At 43.0% G+C, this 18,752-nt stretch overlaps 1 protein-coding gene across 2 annotated transcripts in view; it reads right to left on the bottom strand.

Moving 5' to 3' along the window:
- Positions 1-279: 279 nt before the first annotated feature.
- Positions 280-18,752, bottom strand: part of NUP85 (nucleoporin 85) — a 102,858-nt gene continuing 84,385 nt past the window's right edge. For both annotated transcript variants that reach the window (XM_075846722.1, XM_075846723.1), the window contains 11 exons: positions 18,612-18,725; positions 13,611-13,742; positions 11,474-11,577; positions 11,292-11,375; positions 9,366-9,431; positions 8,554-8,705; positions 8,296-8,413; positions 3,026-3,126; positions 2,762-2,913; positions 546-650; positions 280-442 (listed from right to left, as the gene is read on the bottom strand). In XM_075846722.1, the coding sequence (XP_075702837.1) occupies positions 344-442; positions 546-650; positions 2,762-2,913; positions 3,026-3,126; positions 8,296-8,413; positions 8,554-8,705; positions 9,366-9,431; positions 11,292-11,375; positions 11,474-11,577; positions 13,611-13,742; positions 18,612-18,725 (1,227 nt within the window). In that variant the 3' untranslated portion in view covers positions 280-343. The remainder of the gene's footprint in view (positions 443-545; positions 651-2,761; positions 2,914-3,025; positions 3,127-8,295; positions 8,414-8,553; positions 8,706-9,365; positions 9,432-11,291; positions 11,376-11,473; positions 11,578-13,610; positions 13,743-18,611; positions 18,726-18,752) is intronic.

Raw genomic sequence — 18,752 nt, 5'->3', positions numbered from 1 at the left:
ACCCTCATACATCTAATTGGGGTTGTTTCTGTACTCTGTGCATGAATTTTTACAAAGTGAATTTAGATGTATGGGGCAGAAATGTACGTAGGCTGTTTAGCTCCCACCGCTACTGCTTAAAAAGACATATGTGATACCTGCTGCCTTACAGAGAGGTTGAAAAAAATAAAAAGACATGACCTTCAAGTTCACCTTTCATATAAAGTGTCTGAAACACCTTTCCTCCTTCAGTCTTGATGTATATCTTTCCATTACAGAGGCATCCAGAAGCTCAACGAGTAAATTAGAAAAAAATGTTTATTTCGGAAACAAAACTAATTACACGTGATTATATTTTTCCTATTTACACCTGAAGGGTTCCTTCTTTCACAATGGCACGAGCCAGGTTTCTTGCCAAAGCCAGTCTAAGCATCTCAACCTTTGTGACTTCGATGCTGCTGTCCTGCAAAAGACATCACAAGCCAAATATTTAATCAGTCAGAATAGAATTCTTGACGTGCATTTTAAGTTTATTATTTTACCACAAAGTGCCCAATGTGATTTACCTGCGATCTCCGGCTCTCCTCTGATTGGATAGGTTCCAGCTTTGCTGCAGTCCTGTCCTCCAAGCAGCTCATTAGCTGATATGTCTGCTCAGCAGAAAAGATCACCTATAAGGGGACAGTCTTGTTAGGCCAAACATAAGCTGGAAGAAGCATGCCAATAGTTTATAGAAAGAGTGCAAATGGCCCGCAGCAACCGGACACATACATGCTGGTCTGTGTCCCAATTGTACAGAAAGACACGGCTGTCAAAACTTAGCTGCATCCTGCTGATGCAGGGGAACAAAATGCGGATCATAAATATCAGTGCATGATGGCTATTCATACGTCGCTTCCACGTCAGAGAGAAGAGTAATAGCATGCAGCACAGGAGAAGGGACAGCTTAGTACTGGGGGACTGTGGCTGGCTTTTAGTAATAAGGGGCACTGTAAACTGCAAGAGTTCTATTTTAAACAACTTTAAAAGAAACCATGTAGGCAAAACTTTTACTGTGTTATGTCTAGTGCAGGACGATGCTAACTAGAAATCTTTCTTTGGCGCTACACTCCTTTCCCCCAAACAGTGCATCAGTATTACCCATAATGTTCCTTTAACCCCTTCCCGACTTTGGACGTATCCATACGCCAAAGTCTGGTAGGGGAAGCATGGAACGGGCCATACGATGCCGGTGTCGGCTGTATGTTACAGCCGACACTTCTGAGTAACGAACGGCATCGTGCTCGAGCGCGATCCCGCTCGCTTAATTCGTTAAATGCTGCGGTCAATAGCGACCGCAGCATTTAAATCATTAGAAAGAGGGGGGCGACCCCCTCTAATAGCTCATCGCGCCCCCCGCAACGCAATCGCGCGGGGGGGGGGGGGGGGGGGGGGAGTTGCTATGGCTACCTTGGGGCCTAATGAAGGCCCCCAGGTCCGCCATCTTTGTACACCTATTAAGCCTTGCCTCCGGCAGGGCTTAGTAGATGCCTGTCAGAATCACGATATACTGCAATACATTAGTATTGCAGTATATCGTGCATGCGATCTAACGATCGCTGGTTGAAGTCCCCTAGGGGGACTAATAAAAAAAAGTAACTAATTTTTACTTTTTTATGTCAAATTTTATTCCAATTAAAAGTTACAAAAAAAACAACTTTTTCCATTTTCCCCCTAGAGCATAGTAAAAAAAATAAAATACATAAACATAATTGGTATCGCCGCGTCCGTAAAAGTCTGAACTATTACAATATATCATTATTTAAGCCGACCGGTGAACGCAGTAAAAAAAAAAAAAAATTGTAAACGCCAGAATCTATTTTTGGTCACCTAATCCCCCACAAAAAGTGAAATAAAAAAAGTGATCAAACCGTCGCATGTACACCAAAATGGTATTATTAAAAACTACAGCTTATCCTGCAAAAAATAAGCCCTTATACCACTTAATTGACGGAACAATGAAAAAGTTACGGCTCTCGGAATTTGGCGACACAAAATAAAATTCTTTTTTACACTTTGGTTTTTACTTGTAAAAGTAGTAAAATATAGAAAAAACTACACATTTGGTATCGCCGTAATCGTATTGACCCGCAGAATAAAGTTAACATGTTGTTTTAATTGCACAGTGAATTCCATAAAAACGACGTGCAAAAAACAATGGAGGAATCGGTTTTTTTTTTCTTAATTTTTTACCCCACAAATAATTTTTTTCCCCGTTTCCTAGTACATTATATGGCACAATAAATGGTGCTACAAAAAAACTACAACTCGTCCCGCAGAAATAAAGCCCTCCTAGCACTATATCGACGGAAAAATAAAGTTATGGCTTTTGGAAGGTGGGGAGGGAAAAAACGAAAATGAACGTCTGAAAAAGGGCTGCGACGGGAAGGGGTTAAAAGGTGTATTCCCATCCGAAAAATTTATTGCATATCCACAGGGTTTTCCATAAATGTCTAAGTAGGGTTTCTATCTCTAGGTTTTAGAAGTAGCAAACCACTCAACTGGTTCGAGAATTACCACAAACTATAATAGAGATTGCAGCGGCACTCAGATTGGAGTACACATAAAATACAAGCAAACGGTTTATCTTCTCTAGGATGCAAAAAAAAATTTTAATAATATATGAAACCTGTCAAAATGAATAATGAGATTAGTTCTGTCAGAACTTTGTCTTTTATCTACAGTATGTCCTCAGAGTAATGACGGATTTTTGGCATTATAGTGTGCATTATTCTTGACTTACCTTTTGCTGTTCAAGCAAAGGCAGTGCATCCAGCAGTAAAGTAAACCAAAAGGAGCAGGGAGCGATGCGAGAAGTCATGAGAGAGAGCAGCAGGCAGGCAGCTTCTTCAAACTGCTGCTCATTGTACATCCTGTGAAACTCTCTGTATTTTCCTTTAAAAAAAAAAAAAAAACACAAAAAAAACCACATGATTTATATCAGACCTACAAAGCATTGCAGAGTACACACTTGTATAGAACTTCAGCTTTTCAGAAATGGACTCACCTAGGAATGTCAGACGATCACTGAGCAACATAGCAGGACCCAGATTGTCAATAAGATCCAAGTCTGAGAATCTGCCCAACTCACAGTAATCCTTCAGGAATCTTAAAAAAAACAAAAAACACACAACTTTGTTACACACAAAGTCAATGGACTCGTCAGATCAGAGGATGCACATGGACTTCAGAATACAGGGATAGTGGAAGTTCAAACTTGTGTGTGTTTTCCCACAATGCACGGTCTTGGCATATCAACTAAAACCCCTACCAATCCAAGAATGCGGGAAACCCAGTCCCCAGTTCAGGCAGAGAAGTGGCCATACATGCATGGTCACATTCTATCAATTCTTTTTACTGCTATAGCTATTCTGTACTCTTATTATAATCCTCAATAACTTCCATATTTTTTCCGGTTTGTTACAAGGGGACGACGAGACAGACCGTGGGTATATGCTGTTGCCATTAGGACTCTGGAAACGATTAAATAAACAAGTAACTGCTTCTACAGGAAATACAGACACTAAGCGAAGACTGAATAGCTCAGAGTCCGTAAGAGTCAAAAAAAATTCTGCAGAGTATCTACCAACAATTTTATGTTTATTTTACTTATTTTTTTCTTTTCATCATGAAGAACTAGGGTCACGTGGTCTACCTGTGTTCTTTCAGCAAGAGCAGTGTCATATGTAAATGCACTGATGTCCATGTTGTCTATGAAGACAAATCGAGACTAGCGTCATCTCCTCTGTCGCCCACCAGTCTAAGGAGCACCCCTATCACCTCTCCCACCAGTGTCCCCTTAGTAAAGGCGGTAACACAGAGGGTGGCACCAATACACCGGCGGCACCATTTTTCTCTTCACTGCACAGGTCGGGGGGGAGTGTCGGGACGTTTACAATATCTTATGCAATGCATACCGACCTCCTAGCCGAATGCCTGCGGCCTCTGCACCTCTACCACCCCCAGTGTTGCTCACCCCTTGTGGGTCTGCCCGCCCGCCGGATTCTTGTTCTGCCAGTCCTCTTATGGACTCCCCGTCCGTGTCTTCACCTTGTGGTCGACCCCGCAAGCGAACAAGAACATCTGGCTTGCCTTTATTTTCACTGTCCTTTTGTGTTTCACCTCCTACATGTGGGCAAGGTATTTCTGGTACTGAAGTCAGGTCTGGTGCCTCATCTCCTCCTAACGACGCTTTGTCCGATGGTGAATTATCAGATTCCTATTCGGATTCATTTGGTAAGGCTTCTAGCTCTAATTAGAGCTGTCTGAGACACGATTTACGTCACCGATTCTGTACTTTCCATGGACTCGATTTCTTTCCTTCAGCCCCAACTTTCTTAGGCTGTTTTTCCAGCCAACTCAGAAGAGGGTATGGTCTTTAAGGAATGGAAGCACCTGGACAAGAAGTTTTCCCACTCTAGCTGTCTGTATGTTTTCTACCCTTTTCAAGAGGGCAATTAATCTGCAGGAGTGCTGACTCCAGCGGTAGATTCTCCGATCTCTTGCTTAGCCAAGGACACTACCTTGCCGATGGCGGATTCCACACTTCCTTCAAGCATCTTCTGGATCGCTGAATGGACTCAAAAACTCCGTCAAGGCCTGCTCTCGGGTCCTCCTCAGGAGGAGCGAGTTGATCTCTCTCACCTAATCACCACCCTGTCCAAGTATATCTGCGTAGCTGCCCTTGATGCTGCCCATCTGGTGGTGCAGGCTTCTGTTCCCTCAGTCACTATTCCCAGGACTACATGGCTCAAGGCTTGGTCTGCTGATTCAGCCTCCAAGCGCTCAGACTGCGCTCCCTTTTTCAGGGTCTCATCTCTTTGCCTAGGTTGGAAGGGATTATCTCGGAAGCCACGGGTGGCAAAGCACCAATCTTTCTCAGAATAGACCTAATCACACTCGTAACACAGAGGCCTCAAAAGGCGGTAAAGGATTTCACAATGGGGGGTGTTTCCTATCCTTGGAAACTACGCCTTCATGTTCAGAATGAGCTAGAAAAACCATCTGAGACAATTGTGGATGAAGGAAGGAAACCGATTCAGGGGAAGGAGGGGCCGTACATGTATGGTGTCACGGACAACCCTAATAAGCACCTCAACAGAAGTAGGGAAGTGGAAAGACCCCTTCTGAATTGGAAAGTTGCTCCTCTAGGGGGATAGGAGGTACTGGACTGCACAAGTGGTCAGGCAGAAGAGGCCTGTGAAATGGAAGGGAGTCGAGAGGGCCTGGCCCGCTTTTGGGGCATGCCACCTGAGAAAGACGTAGACAGAGTTCAGGGGAGGTTGGTCAGAAAGGTGAACAGTCATGTGAATCATGGACTGAGTGATGTGTACCAGGTTACCTATACTTGTGGAAAGGGAATTGGCCCATTCTGGATCTAAATACACCATACCAGGCGTGGCCAATGCTGGGGGGGGGGGGGGGGGGGGGTCAGGGTGCAGGAGCCACAGGTGCTTGGCCAGGACGACGGCATAAATCACAGAGAAGTAGGCTGACCACAAGGAAATGTGGATCTGTAATCGATGTAATGGTTGCCTGGTGAGAAGGTTCTAATTTAGGGTCAGACATTGCAATAGAGAGGGGGGGGGGGGGTCACTACACCACACACAGGAAAAACCTGTGGCGGTAGAGAGACCAATAAACCCACTCAGGAACTGTGAAGCAAAAGACTACTCCGTCAGGAAGTAATGGCTGCCTTTACCTAGGTCTTTAAGGAAAGACGACACTCCTACAGTGAGCAAAGGTACGGAGGCTAGGGCACCTGCAGGACAAAGAAGGCCAAAGGCCAGTCCTACTCAGTTTCATAAGTGCTTTTTGCTTGTCCGAAGGCAAATTATAGCAAGGCACGGTCAGGAGGTCCTGTGTCCCCAGCAGCGTCTATCGGAATGAAGGGGAAGAGTGGGGAAACTAGGCCACAACCCGAACCACTGCGATTGGCCGCCGGCGTAGGGAGAGATACTGGAGGAGTGGGGGCCCGCCCCCTGCCTAAACACACATTGCCGCAAAATGGCGCATCCCGGCTCTATCCGACACAGAATGGCACCATCCTGTAGAGGAAATTAAAGTTGGAGCAGCCGGCTATACGGCCGGCTGGAAATGGCGCCTATTTAAGGAATAAAAACAAACATAAAAAAATGGTTAGTTCAGTGTCTGTAAGAGGCAGACCGTTCACGAAGACTGTAGGTTAGTGTCTGCCTCCTACAGGCACTAAGCTCAGTGTCTGTGGGCATGGTATATCCTGAAGGTGGGGCAACTTTTTTATATCTCTTAGACAGTGCTTTTCCACTAGGAGGCTTGACACTGTGTCCCCAAACGCAACAAACGAGAAATAGCAATGTCAACCACGAAAGCTGCAGACAAATTTCACGGATTTGGTTTTATTTAGCCTCTTCCCTGTCACATTACTACTATTACATCCTTAAGAGTGGAAGGGTTATGGAAGTGAATGAGTGATAGACAAATATATATTAGATCATTAAAAAAGCTGCACCATATAATATAAAACCTACAAAAAAGATTTATTTCACAACAATGTCCTAACAAATAAAGATGGATATTTTTAAGTAATGTAGATTATAAAACATTGATAAAACCAGAGGAACAGTACATACACTGACTAATAGCTACCCGGACCAACATGGATTTTGCTTTTGTTTCTTCTGGCGCACATAAAAAAAACAGAGCCAGAACAGGAGTTGGGCAAGTGATGGACAAACAGATTAAAGTAGCTGTTTATAGTTAAAGAGTTAAAGATTCATTGTCAGGACACTTTGAGTAACGTTAATGTGTGTGTATGTGGCTGCACATAGTGATCTAGTAAGATCACTATGTGCTGTGTAAATGAATGGGGAGAAGTGTATGACGCTGATTGGTCACTGATTGGTCAGCGTCATACACTTCTCTCCACAACGCCCACTTGGTCAAAAAGTAAAAACGCCCAGTTGTCTATTAAGAAACTCATTAGCATAAAGCTAAAATCGTTCATAACTCCGCCAAAAATGATTGTTTTTCTAAATAAAAACACAGCTGTAATCTACATTACAGCGCCAATCACATTATGTACAAGATAGGAAACTTATAATGTGGTGACAGAGCCTCATTAATGCTTATTGATTTTGTATTAATAGGTTAGGTCCATAATCGCGGGTGAATAGGTCCATTTGGAATAAATAAGATAACTTCTCCAAGAAAATGTGGTTAGTGGGGGGGGGGGGGTATTGAGGGAGGAGCTGCCAATCCAGACCTGCAAAACTGTCTTACGGCCGCAGAGATATTATATAGCAGTTTTTTTTATGATGCTTCGGGATTTGAGACAGAGGAGGGCAAGATGCCAAACAATCCCCACTCCAAAGTGAGGGGACATTGTATAGTGAATGGACCCCTTACAGACTGCTGTAAACTTTGCCAAGACATGGCAATCGCAGGACAGTACCAAAAACAATGTAACAGGTCTGCATGTGGCTAAGCTAAGGCTGTTTTGTGCACCGAATCAGTCGTTTTGCCTGAAGCCATAGCGTAATCCACTACGCTACTGCTTCCAGCAAAACGACAGGTCCGATGCACAAGAGGCAAACGGAAACCAGGGGCACCGCCTCAGTCACCATTGAAATCAATGGTGATAGAGACGGAACCCTCTGGTTTCTGTCGGTGTCAGTTTGTGTCTGCTCGGGGTCCCGTTCTGATGGAAACCTCCGTCAGAACAAGACCCCAACACAGATGTGAACAGAGCCTTAGCGCTATGATGCCGATAACTAACAGCCAAATAGGAGGTGCCATATGAAAGATTCAAATCTCATCTTTCATACAACACCAGAATCAGAGCCCGAGATATGGCTGTTTTAATTGATCCCCATCCCTCCAGCCTCAGTCTCTCACACTGTGTGAAGCAGCTTCATGGTAATAGGACAGCATCAGAGGCTGTGAAGCTCCCCCTCAGGAGAATTGCTGGTGTTGACACCCACTTGTCCAGTATAGTCTCATTTGCCTATTTAGAAAAAAAGCTCATAACTTTTAAAATAAACTTTTTGGGACAAAACTTTCACTAGCATTATCGGCGTGACAGTGTCTATTAGATTGGCTAGGAGATTGGGCATTACTAAACTAGTGACAGATCCTCTTTACAAATTGTCCCCACAATTTAGTTCTCCCGCTCCATCTCTCATGGTGTTGAGATGCAGGAGGCACGCTAGGCGGTACAGATGCAGAGGCAAACATACAACGCCCAATATCATTATAGGGACACTCTAATATTGCTATAATAAGTCAGTGTGCACTTACCGATCAGATACGAGTGTGGCGAATGAAGCATCTTTGGCTCGAATACTCCAGGACAGTGCTGATCCCAACCGTCTATTGCGCATGGCTTGCATTGCCATTGTTTTACAGATACTGCGAACTGGAAACGACAAATTATTTGTTCACCCTATAATTCTCAGCAGATCACAAACAAGATAAAAGTTTCCTCTTAAGCAAGCCCTGGGTGTCTTTAACGTTTGAGATTACAACACAAAAACCACATGGGTTTCTGATACACACCTTGCTCAGTCATTTGCCGCTGCTCACAGATGCGCAATGCCTTTAAAGCTTTCCTCTCCGTGCTCAGAGGAATCCTCTCCATGTGAAGCTCTAGGTAAATTCGACCCAGTTCAGGACAGTGATCTAAATAGTCAATCCCAAGCTGCCACAGGCTGCGAAAGAAATTTCCTCATCATATCAATAAGGGTGCGTTCACATATATCAGTTGCATCGGCATCTGTTTTTTTTGTCTCTCAAGTGATTACAACTGATGCAAAAACGTATCAGTTGCCATCAGGCTTTTTCACAATTTTTATGCTTCAGAATTGGGTTCAACTGTATATGCGTCCTGAGGACACACATACAGTTGACAGCGGGACATACCCCCGGCCACCTTGCTGCCTGAAGGTGGATGCAGCAGCACACGGCGTTCATCCGGCCATAGTTAAAATAGATCGGATACGGCGCTGGACCTCCCTGGGAGCTGGACCCAAAAACACTGCAGGTAACGTTTTTTGGATCCGGCTCCTGCACAGGTCCAGCGCCGTACAGAGCCACAACTGATGTCCCCTGTGCCAGGACAGACCCCATAGAAAGCTATGGGATACGTTCTAGCATCAGTTTCCCTCCGGCTGTTCTGCAACAGAACGGATGGAAACGGACAGGAGCAACAGACATATGTGAATAACCGGTTGTTACAAAAAAAAACAAAAAACCTTTGCCATGAAAAGTAATTATGACTGGTCGCTGAACAAAAAGCAAAAAACAAGCGAAGACACATCCGTGATTTGTGTAAAGGGATCTAAAACCAAATAAAATGTTAATCATCATACCTATGATGAGAGAAGAGACCAGAGGCATACTCCAATAGCAAATGTTCTCGCATGTTGGACCCAAAACTGGAAAGTAAATAAAAGGAACAGTTATAGTTGAGACTTAAACAAATGCTGCAAATCATTTTAAGGCTGGATTCACACACAGTTTTGGTGCGTTTTTTCATGGCATTTTTTACTGCGGCCAGATATTACATTGAAGTCTAGAGTAAAATATCAAATGCATTACTTACAACTGCGTTTTGGTTTGTGGCATTTGAGGCAAATTTTTTGGTCAGTTGCGTTTTCAAAACACAGCATGCTCTGGGTATAGCGCTTTAAGGCATTTTCCCCCATAGACTTCTCTGTAGGACTTCAAAAATTCCATAAAAAGACGCATTTACAAAATGACACTAAATGAAAAACGCCACTAAAAATTAGGGCTGGGCAATTATGACCTAAATCAAAAATAACAATTAATTGAATGATTATTTAGGCCACAGCACTTTTTGCATGCCACGCCCACTATATGCATGCCACGCCATTGAATTAATATTTATCCCCTAAGCTTGCTGTATACTACTGTGTATAATATACCCCTGACACTGCCCCCACACAGTACAATGCCCCCATAGTGCTCTCCACACATTACAATGCCCCCATAGTGCTCTCCACACAGTACAATGCCCCCATAGTGCTCTCCACACATTACAATGCCCCCATAGTGCTCTCCACACATTACAATGCCCCTATCACTGCCCTCCCCACAGTATAATGCCCCTATAGTTGCCCTCCACACAGTATAATGCCCCTATAGTTGGCCTCCACACATTATAATGCCCCTATAGTTGCCCTCCACACAGTATAATGCCCCTATAGTTGCCCTCCACACAGTATAATGCCCCTATAGTTGCCCTCCACACAGTATAATGCCCCTATAGTTGCCCTCCACACAGTATAATCCACCACATAACTGTCCTCCACCACATAACTGTCCTCCACCACATAACTGTCCTCCACCACTGTATAATGCTCCCATAACTGTCCTCCACACCGTACCCCCAGTCTCTGCCCCCACAGAATATTGCCCCCATAGTGCTCCCCAAACAGTATTATGTCCCATAGCTTCCACACACAGTATTACCATTGGATTGAACTGTATTCTGCATCCTGAAGATGCGCAGACAGTTTAAACCGATAAAAAATAATTAATAAAATCGAAATTCGCAAGACTACGTCAATTAATTGCGCTGAATTTCGATTAATTGCCCAGCCCTACTAAAAATGCATGTTTCATTTGAAGAACGCTAGCATTTTTAGAAACGTTTTTTTATGCAGTTTTAAATGCAAGACATTTTTCGTGTGTGATGGAGCCCTTAGAGGAGTTTTTAATTGATGGCATATCCTAAAGGTATCCATACACAATAGACAAATCTCAGCACGATCGGCCAATGATGTAATGTATATGGGGGCCACTGGTAGCAATTGTTGAATAGGGAAAAGATAAGCATGTTCAATTTCAATGATCCTCTGTTCCCACAGCCACGGGCAGCGCCTTTTTTTTGCCTCTCCCTATTGAGATAAACATGAACGCTCGGCCGAACATGCATGTTTATGGGGCGAGTCAGGAAAGATCAGTGGGGTCTGACCAAAGGGGTGTTCACTTAGATGGATGGGCCGAGTTGGAAAACCAGGCACAGCCAGCCCGACTTGTACATTGCGGTCTCTAGATAAACAAAGGGGCTGTAAGGTTACGACTCGTGGATCATACATTGATGGCCAATTTTATGGGTAGGCTATCAAAAGACCTCGACCACCCATTTTAGTATTATTGTAACAAAGTTTGTAATAAAGATTCTGAGAATAACCGCAATATAAAATATACCAAAATATCTCAGACATTTTTATTCTGCTTTTGCTCCCGCGCTCAAATCCCTTCCAGCTTACTATAGGTTGTGGGATTGAAAGAGCTGACAGTGATCCAGCAGGTCGGTCAAATGAGCCACAAACCACCAGTTATTTGTCACAATGCTGCAAAACAAGAAGAAGGATATAGAGTTAAAAAACATAACTTAAAGTACACTAAATGTACATTGTTGAGTGTCATAGGATGTTATTTGGTTGGGTACCTGAATTCCTTAATGACTTGATGAATATCGAGCTCAAAAGCTGCAAGCAGAACATTGTCCAGTGCCTCAGAACTGTCTCCAGCATTAAAGATGTCCAGGCAGGACTGGGGGTACGAGAGAACAGAGGGGTAACCATTAAAATAGAAAGTTTTTAATAACAATTCTTACTAGTGGCAGAAAATGAATAGTCTATGATCTTTTTGGAAAATAACAGGAGGTGGTCAGCAGGACTTGGCTTCTGGGTATGAACAGGAGAAAGGTTAGGCTCTGTTCACATCTGCGTTGGGGTCCCGTTTGGATGTTCCGTTTGAGCTTTCCATCAGAACAGGACCCTGAATAGACAGACGGTTCCGGTGCCCATGGTTTCTGTTTGTCTCGGTTGTGCACCGGTCCCGTAGTTTTGGTGGAAGCTATAGCGTAGTCGACTTAGCTATCGCTTCCGGCAAAACAACGGATCCGGTGCACAACAGAGACGAACGGAAACCATGGGCACCGGAACCGTCACCATTGAAATCAATGGTGATGGAAACGGAAACCTCTGGTTTCCATTCGTGTCAGTTTGTTCAGGGTCCCGTTCTGACAGAAAGCTCTGACGGACCGTCAGAACGGGACCCCAACGCAGATGTGAACAGAGCCTAATTAGGACATGTTACAAATATGATAGATATTATTATTACTATTATTTGAGGCCTACTTGTGCTCCCTGTACGGTCAGTATAGAGAGTGCAGCAGGATGTGTGTGCTTTATGGCAGCTGCAATGAAGGGAAACCATAGATAGATAAAGGGCCATAGATTATTACAATCTAAAGGAATTGAAGAAGTACAGCCTCCTCCCGCACAGAGTGATAGCATTCAAAACCTTTTGTGTGTGTATACAGTGTTGCTGCGGTCATTAAGCGGTTTTCACACATTACAATGTGGTCTCCCTTTGATATATATATACTCTGGGAAAAGCTCCCGACATATACTTAAAGCGGATCTGTCACCAGTTTATTAATTCCCCATCTCCTAACTAATCTAATAGGCGCTATGATGCCGATAATTACAGTGTGATTTGTTTTCAAAAACGTTTAGAATTTGCAGAGTTATGAACATTTTTCTAAATATGCTAATTTGGCTATACTTGCCAAATGGGAGGTGACTCTTTCTTTTCACTCGGGGGGGGGGGGGGGGGGGGGGTGTTGTTTTCTGTAGGACGCTGTCCATTGGTTAGACAGCTTCTCCCCCTTCCCTGCCCAGCAACACAGTGCGATCATATAGTATATACAGCTTCCATTCCCAACTGTGTATTCAGCTGGTGATATCTCTGGTTGTGTCACAGCTATAACTGCGATCCTTGTGCCATATGAAAGATTAGACTCTCATCAGAGCTGGGGATATGGCTATTTGAAGTGACCCCCCCCCCCCCCTTCCCTCCATCCTCAGTCTCCCACACTTTATGAAGCAGCTTCATGCTGATAGGACAGCGTCAGAGGCTGTGAAGCTCCCCCTCAGGAGAATCGCTGCTGTTGACACCATATTTGCATATTTAGAAAAAAGCTCATAACTTTTAGAATAATAAATGTTTTGGGACACCATTTTCACCACCATTATCAGTGTGACGCGTATTATATTAGCTAGGAGATTGGACATTACTAAGCTAGTGACGGATCGTCTTTACACGGAGGCTGTGACGAATGTTTAACGGTTAGGCTTCATGCACACGACCGTAGCCGTGTGCACGGCCGTGATTTTCGGGTCGGACGGCCGCGGAGTGTCACCCACGGGCCGCCCGCAAATCGAGGGCCGTGCATTCATTTCTATGAGCCTGGACCCCAAAACACGGCCGTAATAAGACATGCCCGTTCTTTTTGCGGTCCAGGCTCCTGGGCCATGAACGGACAATGGAAACCACGGTCGTGTGTATGGGCCCATTGAAATGAATGGGGCCGCAATTCACCCACAGATTTGCGAGTGAATTGCGGCCGCAAAAATACGTTAGTGTGCATGGGGCCTAAGGCATCCATCACCCATAAACTGTAATAGTCTCCATTTATTTTGTATCTGTTAAATGGATACCATTATATCCTATAGAGTATTAGAAGTTGTTATATAACAATGATTACTTCTGTACATGCTCTATAGGTTGTATCTAACCTGAGCATAGGAGTGGATTTCTGCCAGGGTGACTGTAGGATGCGTAAAAAGCAGCTGTGAAACAAGGAAATGATACCAAGTGCCCATCAGGTCTTTCTTCTCCAGCAAAATGTCCTCTGCGCCCAGTAAAACCTATTAGTAAGTCAAAAGGATCAGTAACAGGGTGATCACAACACACAAGTTAACAAGTCAATGTTAGATATGCTTTGCGACTAAAAAGAGGATATGCTGACATTTGACAGCTAATATTCTGTGGATATGGCATAAATGTCCCGGATGGGAAAACCCCTTTCAATACAGATCAAGAATATAGAAGGAAACACAATCAATATTAACTATTCAGTGAGTCAGCAAGATCGACATTTAACATCGGTGAGCCGAGCATAGATATGTTTCCATCCGCTTGCTGGGGGCAAGTGAAGAGCCAGGATCTAAAAGATGCATCAGAAAACAAATAGATCAATCTTATTAACCCCTTCCCGCAAAATGACGGCTCTGGTATGTCGGCATCGTCCTGTAGATGAAGCGGGTACAGGAGCTGGCTAGCTTCAGCGGGTGTCAGCTGTAATATGCAGCTGACATCACGCTGCAACGGGGGCGATCGCAGTTACTGACGATCACCGCCGTTTAACCCCTTCAATGCGGTGGTCAATGGGGTCCGCCGCATTGAAGTGGTTGACAGAGGGAGGAGACACCCATGGCAGGACCTAATAGGCTGTCAGATGAAGAATGACAGTTACAATACACTGCACTATTGTATTGTACCGGGGATCAGAAGATCAGATCTTCAAGTCCTCTAGTAAGTAAGTAAAAAAAAAAAATTTTTAAGAAATATAAATAAATAAAAGTTTTAACCCCTTCCCCCTGCTTGCATTCTGGGCCCTAATGACCAAACAATTTTTTACGTTTTTCCATCGTCACATTCGAAGAGCTCTAACTTTAATTTTTGCATCGACATAGCTGTATAAGGTCTTGTTTTTTGCGGGACAAGTTGTATTTTTTAATAGCACCATTTTTAGGTACATATTGATTGATTAACTTTTTTTTGGGGGGGGGGGGGGGGGGGGTAGAAAAAAAACCTGCAATTTCGCCACTCTTTCTTGCGTCCTAAATCTACGCCGTTTACCGTGTGGTATAAATAACACAATAACTTTATTCAACGGTTGTTACGATTGCAAAGATACCAAAATTTGTATAGATTTTGTATGTTTTACTACTTACACAGTAAAAACCCTTTTTTTTTCAAAATTAGTTGCTTTTGTATCTCCATATTTGAAGAGCCATAACTGTTTTTTTGCCCATGCAGTTGTATGAATTGTAGTTTTTATTGGTACCATTTTTGATTTGGCACCACATGACCTCTTCAAACCAGACAGGATGCCTAAAATATATTCTAATAAAAAGGAGGCCCCAAAATGCACTAGGTGCTCCTTTGCTTCTGAGGCCTGTCCTTGTATTTTATTGTGCAAAAAGTTATAAAAAAGTGCTATAAATTTGGTATTGCTGGAACCGTACTGACCCGCAGAATAAAGTTAACATGTAGTTTATATTGCATGGTGAACGATGTATAGAAAAACCACCTAAAAAAAACGATGCTAGAATTGCTGTTTTTTGGTCACCTTGCCTACCAAAAAATAGGATAAAAAGTGATCAAAAAGTCGCATGTACCCCAAAATGGTACCAATAATAACTGTAGCTCATCCCGCAGAGAAAAACAGTCCTCCTACCACCAAGTGTATCAAAAAATAAAATTAGTTAAGGCGCCAATAAGCCAGGAAATAAAAAACACGCAGTTGTGCAGGCCCGAGGGGAACATTTCTTCTGTTTCAAGAGGCGAATTATCAAGGCCCTAAAATTAGGGAACCAGGTAGGGGAGGGCCCAAACGTATCTGCTGGAAGCGAGGGCGCCCGTATTATACCAGGACAACACCTTCCCAGCAAAATTCCCCAAACTGATAAGGTGCGGAGTGTGGACCAAAAGAGGGATAAGGAAGGACATTTATCAGTGCGACACCGGCCTGTGCAGAAAGGATTCCTTCAGATCGTAACGAATATCTATGGATTTTTTTTTTTTACCCCATTATTATACCACCTGACTGTGCCCCTGGTATCCTCTAACCAGCAAAAATCTACCCCCACATTATAAACTGAAATACCAGTAAAACTCCAAACAAAACTACTACCAAGCAAAGTCCACGCTCCAAAAGCCAAATGGTGCTCCCTCCCCTCTGAACCCTACAGCGTGCCCAAACAGCAGTTTACTTCAACATATTTGGTATCGCCATACCCGGGAGAACCCTTTTAACAATTTTTGGGGTGTGTGTCGACAGAGGCACAAGTAGGGCACAACATATTTGCCACTGAAATGGCATATCTAGGGAAAAATTCTAATTTTTACTTTGCACCATCCGCAGCGCAATGATTTATGGAAAAGACCATTAATAAATGCCTTGAGGGGTGTAGTTTCCAAAATGGCGTCACTTCTCCGGGGTTTCTTTTATTACTTCACATCTGAGCCTCTGCAATTGTGAACCAATACTTTGTAAACCTCCAAATTAGACCTCAATTTTACATGGTACTCTAACTCCTTAGCCTGGTCGAATGTCCGGGCAAGAGATTAGAGCCACATGTTGGGCGTTTCTAAAAAAAAGAAAACAGCATAATAATTAGAGAGCTGTCCTGTTATGGTGGCACAAGCTGGGCATCACATATTGGCATATCTATGGAAAAAATCCAATTTTCACTATGCAACATCGAGTGCACACTAATTTCAGCAAAACACCTACGGGGTTAACATGCTCACTACAGCCCTTGGTTAATACCTTGAGGCGTGTAATTTCCAAAATGGGGTCACTTCTGGGAGGTTTCCACTGTTTTGTTCCCACAGGGGCTTTGCAAATGCGACATAGTGACCAGAAACCAATCCAGCAAAATCTACACTCCAAAAGCCAAATGCGCTCCTTCCCTTCTGAGCCCTACTGTGTGCCCAAACAGCAGTTTATGACCACAAATGGTGTATTGCCATACTTTGAAGAAATTGCTTTACAGTTGTTGGGGTTCTTTTTTTCCTTTTTCTGTTGAGAAAATGAAAAATTTTGAGCTAAAGCTACATCTTATTAAATCAATGGGATTGTTTTTATTTTCACTGCCCAATTCTAATAAATTCTATGAAACACCTATAGGGTCAAAATGCCCACTACTCCACAAGATGAATTCCTCAATGGGTGTAGTTTCCAAAATGGGTCACTTGTGGGGGGTTTCCACTGTTTTGTCCCCTCAGGGGCCTTGCAAATGTGACATGGCCTCCGCAAACCATTCCTGCTCAATTTGAGCACCAAATGCCAAACGGCGCTCTTTCCCTTCTAAGCTCTGCTGTGTGTGCAAACAGCCGTTTATGACCACATGTGGGGTATTGTTTTACACTGAGAAATTGCTTTTTCCCTTTTAGTCCCCGTGGAAATGAGAAAAAAAAAATTGCTAAACCAACATTTTCTTGGAGAAAGTTTAGATTTTCATTTTCATAGCCTACTTCCAATTATTTCTGCAATAAACCTCTAGATAGTTTCCTTGAGGGGTGCAGTTTCCCAAATGGTGTAACTTTTGGGGGATTTCAACTCTTTTGGCACCGCAAGAGCCCTTCAAACCCGGCATGGTGCCTAAAATATATTCTAATAAAGAGAAGGCCCCAAAATCCAGCAGGTGCTCCTTTGATTCGGAGTCCGATGCTGCAGTCCATTAGCACACTAGGGCCACATGTGGGATATTTCCTAAAACTGCAGAATCAGGGCAATAAATATTGAGTTGCGTTTCTCTGGTAAAACTTTGTTTTATAAAAACAATGGATTAAAAATGAATTTCTGTAACAAAAAAAACCCTTTTGCTTTAATTCCTGTGAAACGTCTAAAGGGTTAAGAAACTTTCTAAATGCTGTTTTGATTACTTTGAGGGGTGAAGTTTTTAAAATGGGGTGACTTATCGGAGGTTTTTAATATATAAGGCCCTAAAATCCACTTCACATCTGAACTGGCCCCTGTAAAAATAGCCTTTTGAAATTTTCTTGAAAATGTGAGAAATTGCTGCTAAAGTTCTAAGCCTTGTAACGTCCTAGAAAAATAAAAGGATGTTCAAAAAAACGATGCCAATCTAAAGTAGACATATGGGAGATGTTGATTAGCACCAATTGTGTGTGGTATAACTGCCTGTCTTACAAGCAGATACATTTAAATTTAGAAAAATGCTAATTTTTGTAACTTTTTTTAGCAAAATTTTGGTGTTTTTCACAATTAAATACTGAATGCATTGAGTAAATTTTAACAGTTACATAAAGTCCAATGTGTCACGCGAAAACAATCTCAGAATCGCTTGGATAGGTAAAAGCATTCCGAAGTTATTACCACGTAAAGTGAGACATGTCAGATTTGAAAAATAAGGCTCTGTCAGGAAGGTCAAAAGTGGCGGGAAGGCAAGTACCTGAGGATAACAACGCACCAGTACTTTGGACGTCGTTAAGGGTTTAAGACTGTTACTCTGAATACGTACAACAGGAAAAAAAAAAAAAAAAAAGATATAAAACACAAAACTACCTAAGGCCAAGAAGCCCTACGGATATTGTTACTGGCTCTTTGTTAACAGATCGCGAAATCTGATACAATCTCCACCCCCTCTTTTTTCTGACATTTATACACACAACCCCATGTGTAGATCTCAAATCAAAATCTTACACAGGATAGAATTCCCTAACAAGTTGTACCCAAGTCCGACCACAGTTAGTATATATTCCACTGGGTTCAGTAGTTCATGCCCTCGGTAAGCCTTTTCCCTCAGGTCTGGTCTGAATTAATAGCCATGGATACCAATGGTAAGAGTCAGCTCAACTGATATGGTAGATGTCCTCAGTTAAAGTGGCCTCTTTACACTAGGCTCTAAAGGATATTCAATTCTTCAAGTGCCTAAATAAAACTATTCATTTATAAGCGTAAACATTACAGTAGAGGTACGCACCTTACAGATGAATTCCATGTGAGGACTGGATGAGAAGGTTCCACACTGCAAATGACGTTCACATTCCTCCCGCCAGTGCTGCCACTTTAATTCAAACTCTGTCAGGGTCTGAGACTATAAAAGAGAAAAGGAACAAATATT

The sequence above is a fragment of the Rhinoderma darwinii genome, chromosome 13 (assembly GCF_050947455.1).
Source record: "Rhinoderma darwinii isolate aRhiDar2 chromosome 13, aRhiDar2.hap1, whole genome shotgun sequence".
Classification (NCBI taxonomy): Eukaryota; Metazoa; Chordata; class Amphibia; order Anura; family Rhinodermatidae; genus Rhinoderma; species Rhinoderma darwinii.
This window is presented reverse-complemented; position numbering and strand designations above follow the sequence as displayed.